General features: G+C 36.4%; 1 protein-coding gene across 3 annotated transcripts in view; it reads left to right on the top strand.

Annotated features, from left to right (window-relative positions):
- Positions 1–19186, top strand: part of IMMP2L (inner mitochondrial membrane peptidase subunit 2) — a 427594-nt gene extending 408408 nt beyond the window's left edge. For all 3 annotated transcript variants that reach the window (XM_042018035.1, XM_042018040.1, XM_042018036.1), the window contains exon 6: positions 18697–19186. In XM_042018035.1, the coding sequence (XP_041873969.1) occupies positions 18697–18816 (120 nt within the window). In that variant the 3' untranslated portion in view covers positions 18817–19186. The remainder of the gene's footprint in view (positions 1–18696) is intronic.
- Positions 19187–21950: the final 2764 nt, after the last annotated feature.

Genomic DNA, 21950 nt, shown 5'->3' with positions numbered 1-21950 from the left:
ATGCAACGTGTATCATTTTTAAAATGGAAATAAATATATATATATATATACACACACATACACACAGACACACACACACACATATATGTATAATTAGCCATGGGTAGCTTTGTTTTCTTTAGGAAGCACCAAGGGTAAGAACTAGTCTCTTAAAAAGCCTTAAACATTATTATCATAATCAAGAAATTACAAAAACAATTCCATGTTTAACTTCTACCACTGACCCTGGTTTGTTTAATAAAGATACTATTATTTTTAATTTGACTTTTAATTTATTTTATTGTCATCTAACTGACTTTCTGTCGAATAGCAAACAAGTGTTAACAAAAATTACTTTGATGTTTTTGTTAGCCAGCACATTTTCAAACACTCTGCACTTCAAGTGTCTTATTTATGAAAAATAAAGGGCACTTCATGTTTATGCATATCTTTTTTAAAGACAGTTTTTATACCACACTTTGAAGGCTGAGAAGTTTTCAGAACCTTTACTGTAATCCTTGCCATACTCTTAAAATAGCAAAACAAAACAAAAACTCACACCCAAGCTTTCCCTATGGGTGCAATGTCATGAGCAAAATGTTGACTCCTGAGTGATAGAATGTGACACACTCCAAATCCAAAAAGGATTTTACATATAAATGCCCTAGCTCATCATGTTAGTGTCTGTGTCAAACAGAGAAAAATTACATCTTCATGAGCAGTTGGTTACCTTTTCTGTTGAATTTTAGGCTCTCTTACATTGTAACAGTGGCATTTGATAGTGGAAAAGTTGGAGGACACAGACTAAATAATTAATGATTTCCTAGTGTTCAGCAAGATAATGTCAATGAACTAGGTGTCATGAAGTAGGAGGGAAAAGGAAGTAAAAAATAATTGTGAAAACAGAAATTTTAACTTTTTTTTTTCAAGAGAATAATAAGATTGTCACTATTTAGTGACCCACAGGGCTCATATATCAAGCATAAATTTATGTGACAGGCTGTCATCTGAGCATTATTTCTGACATGGCATTAGGATACAATCATAAGCTATTTAAAAGCTATCATTTTTAGTTACTTGCAAATAGTTCTAATAAGCATGTTTCAGAATTTTGCTATTTTAACCCCTTTTCAAAAACTTCATTAAATAAGGATTAATTTTGACATAGTTCTAAGTAAGAAATCTAAAATGATAATAATCAAATTGGCTCAACCTTGTTTATGTAAGAGCAATAAATGTGGTTAAAGTAAGATGCAATTTGAATTAATAAAGATTCTGACATCTCTTTCTTAGTAGCTTCATGTCTATGATGCTCAAGAAAAATAACGTTTTATTTGTGTTTTTTCATTATGTAAATGTGTATAAAGTACTGAAGAATGGTAAGTGGAGACTGAACTTTTTTATTGTCACACCTTTGAGAAAGTTGTTGATTTTAAAAAGAATGTCTCAATTTCTGTATATGTATATTTTGAAGAACAACCTGTCTAGCATTTTCATTAGCTTGAGGGCTTGGTTTAGCATTTTCAGAAATGAATATTAGTGTTTAAAAAGTGTTGATAGCAATGCCACAGTACATGCTAGCAAAAACTTTAAATAAACAAAGGGTTGCAGGGAATGGGTTTTACTTAACCAAACTTGAATGTCTTATAACCTCAGCATTTGAAAGCCAAAAAACCATTGAAACTTTTTTTAATCACTAAAGCCAAAAACTGAGGCCAGCTGAAATATTGTCTCTGAGAATAAACTGCTTTTATTATTTTCTATTTTCTGTTATGTTTTCTGAATAGCTGGTATAGAATACAACATGCGTTGTTCAAATTTCATGTTCATTTTACCTCTCTTTAGAGGAGAATCTCAAGTTCTCTTTAAAAAGCCTTACTCTTTATGGTTTAAAAGATGACCATAACAATTTGCTTTTGTTGCAATCAGACAGGTGAGATGGCTTCTCTCATTCTAGATGAGCTTTAAAAAACTAACAAGAGATAGGACATGCCCCATTAATCTCAGTTAAGGCCTGATGTAAGGTGATGTTCTGTGGTCAGAGAATTAGGTATTTGTCCAGATACCATGGGATTTAGCTTTTTTGTTGGAGAATTTACCTGTTTGCTGAACTTGGAAATTAATTTGTCTTGGAAATTGTTTCTGTATTCCTTGTCATCCACATTGTGCTTGTGATTATGCCTTGCTCTCCAGCCCTCCTCATAAAACAGCATTTGGGGATTTATGGTGGATTCCCTTCCCATGTATAATGGAGCTAGGCAGCAGAGAATCTGGGAACTGCAGCAGGGTTCTGCTCTCTGCAGCAGTGGATGAAGGTTGTTGGTTTCTCATGCCCGGGGACTGCTACCAGCCAGCAACTAGGAAGCCTTGTGGATAAATAATTAAGGCCAGCTGGCACACACATGGGAAAGATAACAAACCCGCCAGAATGACACTGTAGGAGGGGGCACTCAAGAGTTGTAGCTGGACTTATGAGGGAAGAAAGTATCAGGATTCTACCCAGATACAATCTGTACATAAAAAATACCTCACATAAATGTGTACTAAAGGGCTTTGGACTATCTAGGAATTAATTTCAGCTGAGTTCTTGCAGAGACTATGAAGAAAGATGCTATAAGGTAGTATTTCGAGATTGAAGAGAGGGCTGCCTTGCTGCAGAGCACAGCAGGTGCTGCACTGGACTCTGCTGTTGCCATGGATGCTTAAGGTTAATCTTGCTCGGTATAAGTTTTAAGCTTTTGGTTTCTTATTTAATGTGTTAGTATTAACTGGGAATGTTTTCCAGTTGTAGCTAATGCTCACTGATTTTATATAATTTCTGATGTTTGGGGAGGAAGTGTTCTAATTTCAGGATGTGAGTTGTTCAAGCATCTCTAAACTCCTATTAAAAGGCTCTAGATGCTATTTACAAATTCCTTTTTTTTTTTTAAGTCCAGCTCTCTTGAGAATCTGGCCCTGCATTTGTCCACATTTGATAAGAACTGCATTTTACCTTATCATTAGCTACTAATTTTCATTTTCTTACTTTCTGCATTTACAGAATCATCATTTTGACCAATGTATTTCACTCATGCTTAGAATCACATCCTCAAATCTACAAGCACACAGTGTGGCTGACTCCAGTTTAAGACTGATTCTCTCTTCAAATGGGCTAATGGTGCCTACCACCAGATTTCTGAGGTCAAGGCAGATTCTGATTCACTTCTGCCTTTGTGTGGCTCCAGACACCATGAAAACCTAGGTCACTGTGAGAAAGTTGGAGTAAAGCAAACATGGGAGCCTTTCTTTTTGTTCTTTTTGTAGGTTGGGTGGTTTGCCTGTTCCAGAAAAACATGCATTAGATTCATTGAACAAGAAAATACACAAAATGCTTTGGAAACAAGAATGTAGAATCCTTACCAAGCTCAGACTGGGTTGCTTAAGCTGTGCAGTCATGGGAGAACAAAGATGCTGTGGGGAGGTTGCCAGAATCCATTGCAAAGCAGTTGCAGTAGCCATCTCTACATTGCCTTTGCCTACAGCTGATGGAAATTTAGTACTTGAACAAGTGAGAAGATGAACTATTAATAATGATCTCATTAAAATATGGAGCATTTTTTTATCTGCATTGAAAGCTAAGATCCTGAAGCAGAAAAAACAGCTTGGTAAACATACAGGAATATATTTTCTCCACAGCAGACTGATGAAAATGTATCAGATTGTGCTGTCTGCAATTTCACTGCTGCTGTCTCCTCAGCTAATTTGAGAGACAGTACTTGGATCTTCAGGCATTGTAGAAATGGTGATGGCTACACTGTCTGATGCTGACAAAAATGTGACTTTTGTCCCCCAAAACACTGAGATACAAAATAAGCAGTGGATTTGTAGCATTTTTTGTATGTCGTTTTGTTATAAAGGTAAGCACTTAAAAGGAATTTTAATCACATTGATTTTTCTACTGGAAGTGAAAGAGCTCCATGTAAAAAATTAGTGTTAGTGGTGTTAAGTTTTAACATTTATATCTTTCAAATCCTAAATGTGCTAATCCTTTTCCTGTACTGATGACTTGGCAGTCCTGTGTGGTTATATCTTGCTAAAAAAGCTTAATAGCTACATATAATCTGAAAAATTGAGTCATTTAAAGAGTTAATAAACCTAGATCATCAGCTCCCTGGAAATTTATTCATTTTATTTTATTTTACTTAATTTTAATAATGTGCTCAAGTGTATTATTTGAATATTTAAAGTTCAGCACATGCTTTGCTGAACTATGGCTTGATTATGACTATGAGATAATATTTTATTACATATGCAGGGAACTGAATTCATTAGTCTTCACTACTTTCTTGCTTATCATGTAGGGCTTAGGAGCAAGTTTTAATTTCTCCATGAGATAAATATAAATCTTGATGGTAAAGTTGTGGATTAAACCTGATCTATTGGGTTTGTGTGGCCAGGTTTTGACGTGACTGAGGGGCAGGGACAGGACACTACAGGTGTGGCTTCTGTGACAAGCTGTGTGTGCTAGAAGCTTCCCCTATGTCCAGCAGAGCCAATGCCAGTCAGCTCCAAAATGGACCTGTCTCACACTGGAGAAGTTTGTGGAGGATTGTCTTCCATGGGAGAGACACCCTCCTGGAGCAGGGTAAGCATGTGAGAAGTTTTCCCCTTGAGGAGGAAGGAGCAGCAGAGACAATGTGTGATGAACTGACCACAGCCCCCATTCCTGGTCCTCCTGCACTGCCGCAGGGGGAGGAGAGAGAGAATTTGGGAGTGAAGTTGAACCGGGGAAGAAGGGAGGGGTGGGGGAAAGATGCTTTTAAGTTTTTTTTTTTATTTCTCAATACCTTTCCCTGACTTGATTGGAAATAAATTAAATTAATTTCGTCAAGTCTGTTTTGCTCATGATGGTAACTGGTGAGTGGTATCTCCTTGTCCTTATTCTGAACCATGAGCCTCTGAACCATGTTCTTTCCTCTGCCCAGCTAAGGAAGGGAGTGATAGAGTGACTTTGGTGGGCACCTGGCCTCCAGCCACATCTGTTAGTGCATTTGGCTAAAGACGAAGGTACCTTTTTTTTTATTTTGAAAAGAGCAGCCTGTGACTCGGTTATTTGGTTTATTGTCCTGTCTTGTTCTGCAAGGAGACATCAAAGAAGGCTAGAGATCAAGGGTAAAACAGTAAAAAGTAATTGGTGAATGTGTGCCAAGAAGAATACCGAAGGTCTTGAAGAGAGCTGTGGGAGAACTCTAGCTGTCCACAAAGCTGTTTTTCCTATGTCCTAGTGGATCTTAGACAAATTTTATGTGCCTTGTGAAGGTATAGCACAGGACATTGAAGAAGCCTCTGCCCTTCTGAATGAGGAGGCACAATGGCCAGTAGAGGTTTCCTGGTACATTTCAAGTGGCAGAAGGCAGTACCTCTCTTTAGGCCAGTTAACTGAACCTCTAATATAATGGTCAGGGAACTCATATGTGGGCTTCTCCCATTCTTCTTTGTTTTTCTGATGTCCTCCTAACTAAAGGGAGCTGACTTCTGGTCCCCTACCCCTCCTCTGGATCAGTCTGCTGGGTCTGCTGGTACAGAAGCCAGGCCTGGGGACTTGATCTGTCGTGTCACTGCTCTACAAAACTGGCTTCTCCATAAGCAATGTTGTTCCCTCGCTGAGGGAGTTTTCTGTGGAAAATTAAACAGTCATCTCACATGTAAGATGTGCAATCCTTGTAGACACAGGATTGTGTGGAAGAACTGCAACAGCATTTGATAAAGGTTATATCTTGATAAGGATGTGTATCTTGTTATATTTCTGATATATTTTGTGAAACTTTTTTCTCTGAAAGACCTCTTATACCATTACCCTAAGCTAATCAGGAGTGAACTAAAGAAAAAAAAAATTGAAGAGGTTTAGTTATAGGAGAAAATATATTCATAAGTATATAGTGTCAATTATTTAATCATAAATTCTGTTATGAAGTGGAAGGATAGCTGTATGATTTGAATTATACAAAGAAGCCTTCTATTTTGACAAATGTCACAGTATTATATAAACACAATGCTAAATAATAGTAAGATTGAATAAGAAAAATATTAACGTTTTTGAGATTTTTTTTTTCCAAATAAAGTAAATGCTGGGTTTAGTAAATTTAATCTTCGTCTCCACAGTTTTAACAAAAATACAGAATAAATCAGATAAAGAGAAACAGTATTTAGTAGTCTTAAATTCATAGCTATTATTATAGCTATAAGGAAGAGAAAAATATTTGTATATATTTGAAGCATTTCTGTAGGGTTTTTTCTAGTAAATCAACTTGGGGAGATTACGTATACAGAATTATCTTGATGAAATTTATCAATTTAGATGAGCTCTAGCCATCCTCACACAAAGTGCTCTATTAAAAAGTCTTTTATAATTTTAATAACGTCTCATGCAGCTACTTAATGACATTTTGATATCCTAACTGCTCATTGAATATTTACTCCCCATTGCTTTTCATAGCTCATATTGCCAGCAGCATGTTTTCTCTAAGTCAAACTGTTTCTGTCGCCATTTTAAAAGAAAATATAGGCAAGCCTCACAGTAGGGCATTTTGAAATATTTAGTTAAGTAGAATAGTCTATTGAACAGTTGTCTTTTTAAGGTAAGAGAAAATAAAAATTATTTTATGAAGAGTATTGAAACAATTTCATTTGTATCAGACTAAATCTAAAACATGTGATAAAAACCACAGAAGCTCTGAGCCAGCTGGCAGATATGTTTGCTGTACATACAAGCTATTGTTGTTGAAAATCTATGAGCAATTTAGCTTTAGAAAAGGCTTGCTTTGCCCAGTAACAATTGTAATATCATAAGGTCTTGCACCATTTTGTTTTAATTAAGAGGTAATTTCTCACTGATTCCCTTAAATTAACTTTTCTGGCTACTGCTGGCCTTTCTTTTTTTCTTTCTTACCTCAGCATTTGATAATTACTGTAAGACGTCTGCCAAGGAAAATTTAAGGTAATGAACTTTCCCAAATACTCCCAGTGCTGTCCCATCACAGCGCTCACTGATGGAGCTGTTCAGGCTGGAGCTACTGCTACAGGCAGAAAAGGCATCAGTGGGATGAGATGTTCTCCATTACATTCTTTAGCTTTGGTACTTCTCTAAGTTCATAAATAGCCCTGATTTTTGACCCATGAGATCAGGTACTTTTCAGAGCTTTTAGAAGAGATACAAAGAATAGAAATTAGCTGCAACTAGCATGTGGGGGGTTTTCACATCACTTGTCTTGAAGAAGAATTTGAGTGTATCTAGAAATTAAAGCCTATTGCTTCCTTCTCCGGTAGGACTCTTTCCGTTCTTTTTAATCCTCCTGAAGGAGTCTGAAATGTCATCTCTCCCAGCTTGCACACATGTGATCCCTGGCACAGTTGTGGATTTCCACAGAAATTTGGTGGAATTTCACCTGTCATCATAGGTTGTTTGCTCAGCTTTGAATAGTAGCCACTCATCATTAGGGCTTGCTTTATCTGTGAGCATGCAGTGGAAGCAGAGCAGGAACACACCAGGGCTCTCTCCCCCATATTGCACAGAGTGTTATGGTAAATCTCCATGGCCAGAGCAGTGCCTGCATGCAGAAGTTTGGTTCTCCTGGAAGCACAGAGGATTGCAGAGGAGGGGCAACAGAGCAGAGGGCATGGTTGCCTCTGCTTGAGGACCAGCCTGTGGGGATGAGCTGTGTCTGCAGAGGAGAAGCGTAGTGAGAGGAGGAGTTGAGTCCCTGGGTAGTGTGTGAACTCTTGGGGCCACTCGGTTGCTCCTGCGCTTGAATGCCTTGCACTGTACCCCTGTGTTTGCCAAAGCTTCAGGCTGAACCTAAATTAATGACATGCAATGGCACCAAATTGGAAATCAACTTCATTTGTGATGTACAGCATTTCTGTTTAGTGTCCTAATTGTTCAGTCAAGAAAGACGCTGCACATAATCAATATCAGTGTTGTAAGCTGAAAAGTGTCACTAAGCCTGACATTATTCTGACTGTTGGCACTGGTACAATATGTTGCTGAACAGGAATTCACATTGAAGGCTTTTATGTATTCCTAAATAATTAATATGCATAGATTTTGGAATTAACTAATACTTTCTAGGTGAAGATAATAAATGTGTTGTAATAATTCTTTTCTTCCTGCCACTCAATTTATCAATTCTTAAAAAACTGAATTGCAAGTATATTATGGCTTTTTTATGTGTGTTTCTTTCATGAGAGCTGCTAGTACATTTTGTTTTTCTGTTGAGTTGCATGACTTAGTGACAATCCTGTTTAGTCAGGAACTTTGTGCATCATCCAGTGGAATATTAAAAAGCTTTTAACTATTAAATGCTTTTTATGTATATGAAGCATGCAAAGGACATCATACTGTGCACTAAGCAAATTCTTCCACCATTTTTTTATTACTAGAAATCTAAAATAAATAATAGATTGGTTTATAAATCCTTTTGTAGACCTATTTAGCATAATGGCTCTGTTAATCATAAACAAGAAAAAATATTTGCTAAGACTGCTATACTTACTGTAGTGGTTTGGTCCAAAATACTCATTACTGTTTATCTGCTGTGAGATAAGAATTAGGAGAAATGCAAAACAGGCACCAAACTTGAAAGAATATAAAGAAGTTTATTAACAGACCTAAAAGAAGAAAAAAAAAAAATACCACCTTCAGAACTCTCCTCCTCCCCCCACCTTCCTCCCTTCTCCCACTGACAATGTGAAAAGACAACCCTTAAGATGTTCAGTCTGTTTACCACTTCCATAATAACCTTGTTCAGTCCATTTAGAAAGAGAAGTCTCTTCTTGCTCATGCTATGAAAACATTATCACAACGAGACAGCCACCCACTTCCAAATATTGTTCAGTCCATTTAGGAAGAGGAGTCTCTCTGCCTGCGTGTGAGTCCTTTCCCCCGACTTGCAGCTTTTCCCGCAACTGCTTTCGAGGGTCCACTCTTGAAGTTTTCTGGGGTACAATTTTAAGGTTGAGCCGTTCAGAAACAAAAACAGAGGCCCTTCTCCTTCCCTGGGAGCAAAGGGTCTTCATCATCTTCATCGTTAGGACTATCTCTGGGAGCATCTCTAGGAACTGAGGTTTTCTCCTTTCCCATTTGGAGCAAAAGTCCTCATCTGGTTCATCTCTACGGACTGAGGTTTTCTCCTTTCCCGTTTGGAGCAAAAGTCCTCATCTGGTTCATCTCTCCCTGTCCAAACTTCTCATGAAATTACAGCTGCGTCAGCATCTGCCTATCTCAGCGCAGGTGCTTTTGCTCACGAGTTGAACACTCCACCCCCCATATCTTCATGAAATTACAACAGGATACTCTGATATATCATAGCTTCACAACAGAATTTCAGCTTTAAGCATCTCCTCTCTCTCTTCCCTCAGGTTTTCAGCTCTTCATAGCAATAAAAGGGTTACTCTCACCTCGGCCTTGCAGCTTTGCAGCTGGAATGTTGAATTTTTCTTATCGCAGTGGAGAGGGGGGAGAGCCGAGCCGCTCCGGCTGCCCACGGCAAGGCAGTGGGGGGGGTTTCCACGGCTGGAACAGGTCCATGGCTCCAGGGTGGCCGTGGCCCGGCCCGGCCTGGCCCAAGCAGGGCCTGGCCGGGCCCGCTGGCCCCCACACGGGGCCTGCAGCCACCTGTCCCAGTGCCGGAAACGAGAGAGAGCTTGGAGGGGGAGTTTGCCTATTCTTAAATGTGGATCACAGAGGTGATCACAACTTTAAGTGGCTTAGAGAATTGTCCATATTCAAACTGGCCAGCTGATAGGTTCTATCAGTTCCCAGAGGAAACTGTAAGCACCCCTTAGCAAGGACGTCCCTTCCGGGACTATGCTTGCTAACCTATGACACTTACTGAAGAAAAAAGAACAGTAGTCCTGTGTTATATGCTAACCTCTATTTTAAAAATATGTCTTTAGAGAACAGGAAACACAGCAAAACTGTGAAGGGGTGAAGTTAATTAGCTATAGTGGTCTTTTCAATAATATATCCATGACAATTCCAAGAAGAGGCATTGAAACAGAATGCAGTTTTTGGAATTCTTGTACTAAGCCTGTTACTGCATTTAATTTAGGCAATGGCATTGACAGCTGATTCCTTCAAGAGATGAATAAGAGATGCACCACTTTATACGTAATTCCTTTAAATCTGTGCTACTTCTTTGAATTTCAATTATGGTTCATTGTTAGCTGGTCTTTTTCTGCACATTTAACTGTAAAGAAATCTCATATGTGAAATATATTCTATTTTGAGTGACCTTTTCCTTCCTTTTCCTCTTTGGTAACTTTAGGTTTACATAAGCATGTAGACATGATAGGAAAATGAGTGTGCAATCCAATTATTTTGATATTTAGTACATTTTTTCAATTCAATCAATAACCTGAGTTTTCATTACAATGCAGTGAGTGTGGTCATCTCTAATATGAATAGCTTAAATTGCAAAACCATGTTAGATTGGAGCAATCACAATTGTAGCACTAATGTCACACAGCTATTCTGTGCTAACATGCAAATTTTATTAATTCTGGGAATCAACCATTGCATTTGAAATATATTTCTCTCTTGTACATGATTTTTTATGATTTTTTATGTGCATATATGTGATATGAGCATAATTTTTAAGTGTATACTTTCACTAAGACTCTTAAAATAAAATAATTGTCATTTATATATTTTCAGATTTTAAAAGTATATTTTCTATCTAAATGAACACTTCTAAATTTGATAACTAATACAGGCCTTTACTGATTATATACTAGCTCTGTGAAAGAAAACATATATGGGATGTTTTATCTGTATCTGGAGCTGCTGTTTCAGCTATCAAACTAATGGAACTGTAATGGAACACTAAGTAACAAAATTAATCGGCTGCATTCCTTTCTTTGTCACTAGATCTGTGTGGCTCCATTAGGTCTGATTTCTTCAGTTACAAGAAGAAAGAACGATGAATATGCTGGCACTTTGCTATGTATTAGAAAGGAATTTATCACTTTTTGTATTCATGAGCTAGTTGGCATGTTGTTATGTCAACCTCCAGTGAGCTGATATAAGTTAAAGAACATCTACTGGGGTATGGGTTTATTTACAAAATAATTTATTGATTCTAATATTTGTGTTATTCTTGGATTCATAAAAGAAGGAGGTGAAGGATATTTGTTTCTTCTGTCACTGTTCGTTATCTTGGATATTTCTACTAGAGGAAGTGGTTTCTCTGGGATTTTACTGTAATCCACAGGATCTTATTTTTATTGAGCCCTTTTCCTACTACTGCATTTGATACTACTTGTTTCAAGGTTCAACCATGTACAAAAGATGAAATGTAATAGCAATCATGTTTACTTTCTATTAAAGTATGGATTTTTTTGAGAGATGAATTTACTGGGACAATTCTCTGTGAGACCATTTTACAGCTACCATCTAATATCAAAACCCAGTGCCACAACCTTTCTTAAAGACATGGAATCTAATTTGGCACAAATATATATGTTCCAGGTATTATATTTTTGTTGGGGTTATAGCTGAAACACTGCGTAGTTGCAAAAGTATTTCTATCTTAAGGATTTCTTTTGATTTTGAGGGCTGAAATATTCTTGAGCTTTTTCCTCACCTTTCTCATTAGCCTGGTCCCTTTACGCAGTTTTCAACATCCGTGCAAATTTGCCATACCCAGTCTTTAAGAAAATCTGTATCGTCAAACTGCAGCTGATTGGCTGGTGCAATATAGGTAGTGGGGCTATGAACTACTAGATCTGGAAAAATTTATTGAAACTCTATGCCTTCTCCAATGGTGCCATCTCTAAATCACTCAGGGTTTTGACATATTAGAGAATTTTTCATCTTATGTGTATTGACACCTTTCAGAGCCTCTCTCGGAACTGGCAAGTATCCAGCCAGCAAAACATAGTCTGAATTGACTTCTGCAGTTCCAGAATTACTCCTGACCATCTCCAACGAGTTTGTATTATGAAACAGAAAATTTGAGAAGGAAATTTTGTATATACCTGATGTTCCATAGTGCTATGCGAAAGGCCATATGTAAAGCTTCTTAGCTAACCGGCATGTGAAGAAAAAAATGTAATGAGAATATATTACTTCAGAGAATAGAAAATATAATTTGAAGCACTGTGATTGTCTATATTGCTTCATCTTCTTTTGGTTTAAGAAAATGTTAGTTTTTTGTGTTTGCATGTTTATCATTGGCCATGACATTTGAGAGGTCTGTGCAATATTGCTAGAATATAAAAGACTAAAGCAAAAGTGACTACAAAACCAGAGACTGGCCTTTTAAATTGTAATTTTCTCACTGTTGATGAAATTTATCAAGTACACAGGTTATAATCTGTGGTTCTTGTAGTTTAGTTCTTTCTAGTTTGCTGGGTAGCTATTACTGTTTTCTTTCAGTGGTATTTTCGGGTATTTGCACAATTCAAACATTTATTAATGAGACCAGAAGACAGGAGTATTGCATTTTTTCTAGGCTGATATATGACAAAACAAGATCATCTTTCTTCTTCAGAAGTATACTCATACTCAAGTACTTACTGTAGCACACCCTCAGAGAGGATTTTTGTGTTGACTCAGTGTTAAGAGTTACTGCTGTGCTTTATTATTTTCTTCCTATTACCTTTTCTTATTATTATCTTCTGTGACTGATCTAGATATTCCTAGATTTCTAATTTTATACTTTGTAATGTGATTATTAGATCTTCTGTTACAAAGATGTAAATGCTTCATGTATATTTCATGATTTTATTGAAATAACTATAATTTCAGTCACAATGCTCCTAAGTCAAAATACAATGTGAGGAAATAATGAAACAGTCAATTTAATTTTCTAATTTTGATTGTTTTGGAGGTTTTTTTAATGGAAGAAATAGTGAAATGTATTTATTAACACTTCATCAAAATCACCATTTTTGTTTCAGAAAAATATGAAAACAAATATCAAGTGAGGAAAAGAAAGGCAGCTTTTCTTTACTTTGCACCACTTAATGAGAGTTTATGTAGCCTCAGAAAATTAAAAGTAACTTAATGTTACAGTCAAAACTTTGTTGTGAGCAAAACAGCAAAATTCTGATATGAGAATCCACCGAGTCACAGCTGCATTAAAATCACAGCTATTTACAGTGTTTTACTGACTGTTAATAGGATTAGTTCAGTTAGAAATATAGCACCCTTTGCACTACAAATTATCAAATTAGTACACTATAAGTCTCATCAAAACAGTTCAAAAAATGTCACATAACCACTTTCAGGTAGCTATCTTTTTCTCAGTGGTTATGTTGCCTCTTTACTTCCCAAGGTTGGCAGTACCCATCCTCAAAATGACATGAAAAGGGTGCTTTCATGAGTTGCTGGCACCCTGAATTCTTCAATTTCTTCTTTCGCAATTTCCAGTAGTTTAGCACATTTTCTAACTTTTTTTTCTTTGTTCTTTATTGGTTTGCAACATAATTTTGTGTCCCTGTTTATTATCTATTGTATTTAATGATAGCATATTCCTTGTTGTTGTCCACCTTTATTTTCCCTTTACTTGCCTTAAAACCTTTTTGACGGTTGGTTTTTTTTAATGACCATTTTCAGTCTGTTTTTATTATCCCATGCCTACAGTCCTGTATACGTCATTATTATTTGCAAAACATAAATATTTCATCCTATACAGAATATTTACTTTTGAATGTATATGTAAAAACTCTGATTATACCACAAGATTATGCAAACATAAGCAAATATAGGCAGTATAAGTGAAACTGTAACAAATTAATCAATAGTCACTAGATCATTAGAAAATTTGTTGCAGCTAAACAAGCTGAATCAAAACTCCAGGCAGGAGAGGTAGGTTCAGACAAATCCTGAGAAATTAATCTTGAGGCCTTGCAGAGCTGATACAAGCTATGCAGCTCATTACTGGCAGTGGCTGTACTGATTTGCAGCTGTACTAACATCCTTGCATTTTCATTTTCTCTCTTTGTCTTATTACATGTCTGGAATTGTTCAAAATGCGTGTGAATGTGACACTTGGGGATATGGTTTAGTGAACAACTTAATCATTGGATTCAATGATCTTAGAGGTCTTTGTCAGTCTAAGTAGTTTTAGTTCCATGATTCTATGGTTATTACTTCCAATTAGAAAACTGACAAGTTAGGAAGTCTAACTTTTTCTAAAGTTTTAAAGTGGATTTTTTGGTTCTTCATTGCAGTTTCTCAGGTTGTATTTAGTGGTGTTATTCTTCCTTGTTTCAGAGTTGTTACAGAATTTGAAATCTTGGCTGTTTAAGGTACAGCAAAATGAAGAAGGCTTAAAGAAAAAAGAAGCAAGGAGAAATCTGTGGGGAATGTTCTTAAACCAAAGTGAACTCATGACTAGGAGCTACAATACTTGAATTTAGCTGTTTGGCTGGACTTTACATTCTGTGGGGAAGTTGAGCATACCCTCATTAGGTTGTCGTGGTTTCACGCCAGCCAGCAACCCAGCTCCACGCAACTGCTCACTCACTCCCCCACCAGCAGGATCTGGGAGAGGCTTGGAAGGGTAAAAGCCAGAAAGGTCATGGGTTGAGATAAAAACAGTTTAATGGTAAAAGCAAAAGCCATGCACATAAGCAAAGCAAAACAAGGAATTAATTCACTGCTTCCCATGGATAGGCAGAGGTTCAGCCATCTCGGGGAGAGCAGGACCCCATCACATGCAATGGTGACTTGGGAACCATCATCCAAACCTTCCCTTCTTCCTACTTTCCCCAACTTTACATACTGAGCATGATGTAATACGGTCTGGAATATACCTTTGGTCAGTTGGGGTGACCTGTCCTGGCTATGTCTACTTCCAGCATCTCAGGCACCCCCAGTCTCCTTGCCAGTAGCGGTGGCAGTACGAAAAGCAGAAAAGGCCTTGGGTCTGTGTAAGCCCTGCTCAGCAAAAACAAAAACATCTCTATTTTATCAATCCTGTGTTCAGCACAAGTCCAAAACACAGTCTAATACCAGCCATGGTGAAGAGAATTAACTCTACCCCAGCCAAAACCAGTACACAGGATCACACCCTTATCTGGACTTTCCTTTTCTTGAGATCCAAACTGAATACCTGTTATTTCCATAGAAACTTTGATGTGCTCCACTGTATGCTGTATCCATGTATACAGGATGACACTGTATCCATGTATACAGGACTCTTGTACAGTCTGAATACTGCTTTTCTCATTGAGGTGATGTATTTTAGAACCAGAGGAAGTGATATTATTGTAAGACTTCATACTAATAAAAGTGGTTTATCCCAGCCTGTTAGAACAAAATGAGCAAGATTGTTGTAAGTACCACTGCAGATAGCACTATCAGTCTCAGGCTTATCTTTTACTAATGCAGTGCCAAAACTAATCTGTCTCCATACAACTAACATACTAACAACAAGCAGACACTGAGGAAATATGCTTTTAGCACAGTAACAGTGTCAAAACAGTATTATTAATTCAAAACTTACTTTGCAGATAAAATTGCTGTGTTAACAAAGTGACTTCTTAGTTGTTCAACTTAATATTCAAAGATTAAAAAAATGCTTAAACAGTTCAGCTTATGCACAGTAATATGGATTCAATTCAATATAGTGTCTGTTGTTGCCACAGCAAGAATAACAAGTAGGTCATAATGTAGAAATAACCCCCAACTATTTAATTGCTGGCATCTCTGTGACAGAAAGGAAATACGTTCTTCAAAGAATTTATGTCTGCAAAGTGCTGATTTTTCTTACAGTTAAGACAGTGTTTCAAGGGGATAAACTTATTTTCTTAAGTAAAGGGAGAAAATAATGTCTAAAAGTGAAGTGATTAATAAATAGATTATTTCAGTATTTCACTGTTACAACACAGTGTAGCCTTTCAGTTCACCCTTCTGAGTTCATTCATATCTAACCTTGATGAGGGTAAATCTCTTAACAAGGGCAGGTTATTCTCTGCGAACAATTCCGTTCTTCCTCAGTGAAATTCATGGCTGCTATGGTAAGTACAGAATAATAATAGGCAATGGAAAAAAGTTATTATGGTTGTTGGCAGAAGTCAAACATCAAGGTGCTTTTAAAGTGAACCTTTAAGTTATTATAAAAGAAGTCCTATAGCATCAGTGTAATTTGTTATTTAGCACAGGCTTCCATCACCCAACAATATCTGTTTTTCCTTTTTAACTCTAGTCATGTTGTAAATCATGTTTATAGGAAGGAGATTTCTTTATTAGTTTCAAGGCAGATGATGGTCAGTAGAAGTAATCCTCTGGGCAAAATTATTCCCAGCCTCAGCTTAAAATATGTTTTGATTCATTTATTATATTCTCAGTCAGTTTGCAGACCTCCTACTGACATCAGTAACAAGCAATGTACTGAGAAAAACACAGAGCTTTGAAAATGAGATGTTATTTGTGTTTGAAAAGAGTATTTTAACATTTTTCTCTGTACTAATGCTGTCATATTATATATGCAGCTGTGGGATTTTCTGTGGTTTTATACTTTGGCATCAGCCTGTAATGTTTGTGCTATCATGCTGTATGCTCAGGGAAAAAGACCCAACATAGTAATATTACATTGGGTAATATATGGGCTAATTAAGATAAAGGATGTTGTGAATGCCATAAATATCAACCAAACTACACAGAAGTGTGTCAAGACATTAAACAATGTTGCTCAATGCTGGAAAAAGAGTTGTCACTTAGTAGCCTGTCCTTTACTTAAATGTAGCGGGAAAAGATGCAATGGATCTGGGAAAAAAAGTGGTCCCTGCAAGGGATCTAGCAAGTGAAATATGATACTAGATTGCAATTCAGTGATCCACTTCAGATTCTTTTAGCTATCATGGGTTATTGAGTAACCAAATTATATTCAAGTAATTCAGCACCTGCTTCATCAAGCTACGGCATGTGGAATTGGATATATACCACTTCAGCTTCACTGATTTGATTATGTAGTAGAGAGAGACTGGTGAATATACATTAATCCTATGAAATTAAATCAAGAAAATTAGCTGAAGATATTCCTAGGGGCCTATTTGGTGTCTATTAGCATAAAATGCTGAATTACCTGCTTACTAAAATCACTTTTTTTTTTTTTTTTAATGAGAAATGGAATGGAACTGAGTTTACATAGGAATTTAAGCAGCAAAGTACAAGTTCAAACCAGAAATCCATTTAATTCCTGTCTCTTACAACAGCCAATACCTGATCATTGAAATAAAAGAATAAAACAAGTATACATTTTTTCCCTTGGTGGTTCCTAATATGGAGTGTTAAGACTACGCTGTTTATTTATGTTCAATTACCTGTGTTGGACTTTGCTTCCATCATTATTTTTTTTGAACCAGTTTGCCATTTTTTTCTGGTCTCTTCAGTATCCTGTATAATGTATGCAAGTATGATGTAATCCTGCACACACTGAAAAGCATTTCCTTTTTGTTGGCTTAAAAAATTCTTTAGGATAATATCATTGATGTTTCCTTGTTCTTATGAGAAATAATGACATAAGAGGCAAATAAGCCTACACATTTTTTAATCCATGCCATTACTAATTCTGTAAACTTATAACACTGTTGTCTATTTTGGAGTCTGAACTATTTAATTTTTTCACAGACACAGACATTCCAGTATTTCTAACCGTTTTTTTGTCCTGTTTATAACTTTTCCATTGGTGCTGGATGCTTATTACATGCTATTTTCTCTAGAAGTCTAAACAATTTAAGATGCAGAAGTTTATCCTGCAGGCTTTTCAAATTAACCGAGATTTACTCCATACAAAATGACTTAATTTCACTGTTAAGTATGGACTATCTTATCTCAGTCTGAAATTGTGACTGTGCTATTCTTACTCTTAGTCTAGCCACTTTCATACCATATATGAAGAGTCTTGTTTATAATTTACTTAAGATTTTCTAAGTGATTAAGTTTTCTAAACTATGTCATCTCTGATTCATTTATAAGCAATATCAGAATTGAATTTTATTTGGATTTATTGAAGTAAAATATTAGTGAAGTAAAATTATTGAAGTAAACAAAAATAAATAATAAGATGGTAAAACATGTTTTCAAAACATATTAATTAAGTGTAAGTAGTCCTAGCACTTCAAAAGTTTTTGCTTTTTAGAGAAATACATTTTCATCCTCAGAGAAATCTTTACAATTCACAGTAATTTTCATTTTTGGTTGAAGACAAAATAGATTTTTGAAGGAGAGTGATAAATAGTAAACACAGCATGTTTAGAAAAGCCACTATCCTGGTATGGTTAGTACACATGGCTCAAATCCGAGACACAGATTCTGCTTAACTTACTCAAAAGATATACTTGAAATTTGTTCTCTGGACCCAGAATAACTAATAACCAAAAAGCTTTATGTGGATTATAGAATGCCTCACCTATTTTGAGCAGCTTTTTTTCTTGAAAATCAAAAAAACCCATTCCTAGTTCTTTGTTACAGACAGTGCATCTCAGCAAGCTGTTTTGAGTTCCAGAAGATGTTTTATAAAAAAGAAAAAGAAAAAGAAATTTTTACTAAAGACATTTTCTTTTCCCCTCATTACATGCATGAGAGACTACTCACTCTTCTGCTTTGTATTCTCCCATTCCTCTAACAAATCATCACGTGCTTTGTATTTTTCACGTACTGATTTATTTGCATTATAAATAATGCAGTAAATATTATATTATAAATATAAATAAATATTTTGCTTGCAGGTTTCTCTTGGACTTCTACATGCCCGAGCTACTCATATTCTCTGGCCTCCACAACGCTGGCAGAAGTTACAGCCAATGCTACCTCCGGAGCGTAAACCACTTCACAGAGAGCAAGAGTGATCGGAACGTTCAGACAGGACAACACTGACATGAAGTTTAACCAGAAAGAGTTGCAGCGGTTATACCATCACCTGTAAGAGCTTTGCCAAGTGCTTTGACATCAGGTGTCAGTTAAATAAGACATCTTAGTGTTACAATGCCACCAGAAATTCTTCATGTTTCTTCTGTTTGTTTGTTCTATTGTTTGGTGGGTTTTAAAAATCTTGAACGTTAGGGGATTGTATGTTAATTCAGTTTGAAATAATTGGTTGTAGAAGGACTGAATGTTCATTTTTTTCAGGAAGCGGTAACATGCTTGGCTTATGTCTGTACCTGTGCTTCTCTGGACAAGAAACTATTAAAACCTTCAATAAACTATGTTGATCTTTTACATTCACCTTGTTTCTTTTGTAATTGCATGGAACCTTTATTAATATCATTGATTGCATGTGAAAAACCAAAGAAAAAAAAACCCTAAACATAATATACTTTGGATTGTCCTATAATTTCTAGTAATGAAGAATCAGTACTTCTGTAGGTGAAAAGTTTGTAATGCAAGTTTTTTCTATTATTAAACTGAGTACATATTACTTATTTCTATTTTCTTTTTCAGGATAAAAATAATTTGTTTTACATAAATACTCCCTGTATATCTTGTTGAATTAGATATTCAGCCAAAATGTACAAATGATATTATCTGTAGTATCTGAAGGCATTGTTTAATTCATGTTTCAAGTAGAGTAAATCTTCATTAATACTGATTGCCACATTTCTTTGAAACTATGTAATTATATAAGAAATATACAACTAATATTCTAGTATATAGTTAATATTATAAATATACTCTGTGAAGGGGCAGTAAAGCTTCTGCATACATTTTAAGTGAAAAGAACTTGAAAAATGACACATTTTCAATGACAAATCTATATGAGCCAGCTTATGTTCATATTTATAGAATTCTACTTCAGATAGGCTAGTACTTAAAAAATTTAACAAATCACACAAAAGATCTTTCCATATTTTCAGCTAAAAACATGCAATTATCAGAATTTCAGGCAAGATTAAAGTAAGTCTACAGCTCTTTGAACATACACATCTGCCTTATGAGTTAGATGATAGCTTCAATCACTATAAAAACTATCTATCTAACTTTCTTCTTAAATGCTCCAGCTCTGTAGACTCTCTGAATACTTTATTTTCTATGTGTGTCAGGATCTTTCTTTGTTCCAAAAAGGTGTTCTATAGGTCTCTGAGCTCTCTTAGTTAAGCTAACGCAGTTTGTTTGGGTACTATTGCAGTGAATTCAGAATTATTCAGGGTCAGAAGGAGAAGCCAGGGAACTATATGCCTGTAAGCCTGCCGTCAGTGCTGGGGAACCTTATGGAACAGATTATCTTGAATACGATCATATGGATGGCCAGCCAGGGTTAGAATGGGTTTAGCCAGCACAGGTTTAGGAATAGCAGGTCCTGTTTTACCAACCTGATCTCATTTTATGACCAGATGACCAGTGGATGATGGAAAAGTTGTGGATATTAACCTGGACTTAAGTAAAATCTTTGACACTGTCTCCCAGAGCACTCTAATGGAGAAGCTGGCAGCCCACTGCTTGGACAGGTGCTCTCTTCACTAGGTTAAAAACTCTTCTTTCTGTATTTTTTCACGCTTGATCCTCCCCAAATCATCCCCATTTCACTGACTTTGATCCCCTAAACATCTCAGAAGTTTTGTGCAGTACTGAAATGCTCTTCCCTGCACTCCACAGCAAGACCCATACCCCTGGGCAGTGACACCAGTCTGCGGGGCGACCCGGCCAGCCTCCCTTCTGACTCCTGGTGCTGGTTGCACCCAGTGGGGCAGATCCAGGGGCCTCAGTGCTCCTTCGTGGCTGTGAGGGTGAGGCTTTCAGAGTTTGATGACTCCTGTAATAGTCACAAAGGCGTTATATCATGGTTTTACTTGGCTTCCCACAGCTTACATTGCTTCTTTGGGCTCTGTTGTCTGTGTGAAGACCAGCTTATTATCACATACCTTAATACAGGCTATGAAAGTTTAAATGTCCCAAGTATTCAACTGTGACATGCCTCAAGGAATATTTATTCACGTATATTTGCATACATATATTTATAAATATTTATGTGGAGATATATGTAGGACATACATGGTGAAATGATGGAATAGAGAATATGCCTATTAAGTCTGAAGATGGTTGTAAAGACTGACATAATTATGGAGAATGGTATTAGAGTGCAGTGATCTGAATTTGGTAATGATGAGTAGAGAATCTGGTGCAATAATTACCCATATACATGCTGGATTATGTTAAAAGAAAATTTGGATATTATAGTGGATTGTAGTTGAGCATGAGGCAACAATATGCTGAATGAGGAAAACACACGCTTTGTGAAGAGCAGTGCAGGCTGTAAATACAGCAAACAATATTTCTTCTACATTCATATATGGTATGATTTTAGGCACCAGATACAACACAAAATGAGGACAACTGGAATGTTTAGAAAGAAAAAACAAAAATAGAGAGAAACCAAAAAAATATGACCTGTGAGAAATGTTGGAGGGCCTTGGATTTATCATTTAGTCTTCAGAGTCTGAGACACAGTCTTCAAAATCATGAAAGATTACTGTGAAGTTAAGACAGTCATTGGTTCTCCAAGTTCATCTTTGGAGGAGAACTAACAGACTTACAGTGCAATGATTGGACTGTTATGTGAGACATAGAGAAAGAAATATTTTAATTATAAAAAATAATGAAACACTTGAATAGATTATTTTTTGTTCCAAGGTTTTAATTTTTTGTCAGGCCTGTTGGAGAGAGGTGGATGGATGAACTAAACCTGAGGTCCACATCAGCTATTTTATATAGTCTCTGATTAGGTCTTCTGTTCTTGGTAAACTTGGTGGTGCCTTTGATGCTGGGCAGGTAGTTGCATCAATATCTAATTCCTTTAGACTGATAATTATGATTCTTTAGATGCAAGCCTAACAGTATTACAGTACCCTTATGTATACCAATTTCCTGTAATAAGCATCTAAGGAACCAGCTTCCTGTAAAAGAAGCTATTTTGCTACATGCTGTCATCATATTAATGTGTGTGACATTTTAGATTATTGTGTAGGTTGGTGAATAGAAATAGCTC

This window comes from Corvus kubaryi, unplaced genomic scaffold (assembly GCF_017639235.1).
Source record: "Corvus kubaryi isolate FWS band 111438036 unplaced genomic scaffold, C.kubaryi_AGA036_p1.0 137, whole genome shotgun sequence".
NCBI lineage: Eukaryota > Metazoa > Chordata > Aves > Passeriformes > Corvidae > Corvus > Corvus kubaryi.
This window is presented reverse-complemented; position numbering and strand designations above follow the sequence as displayed.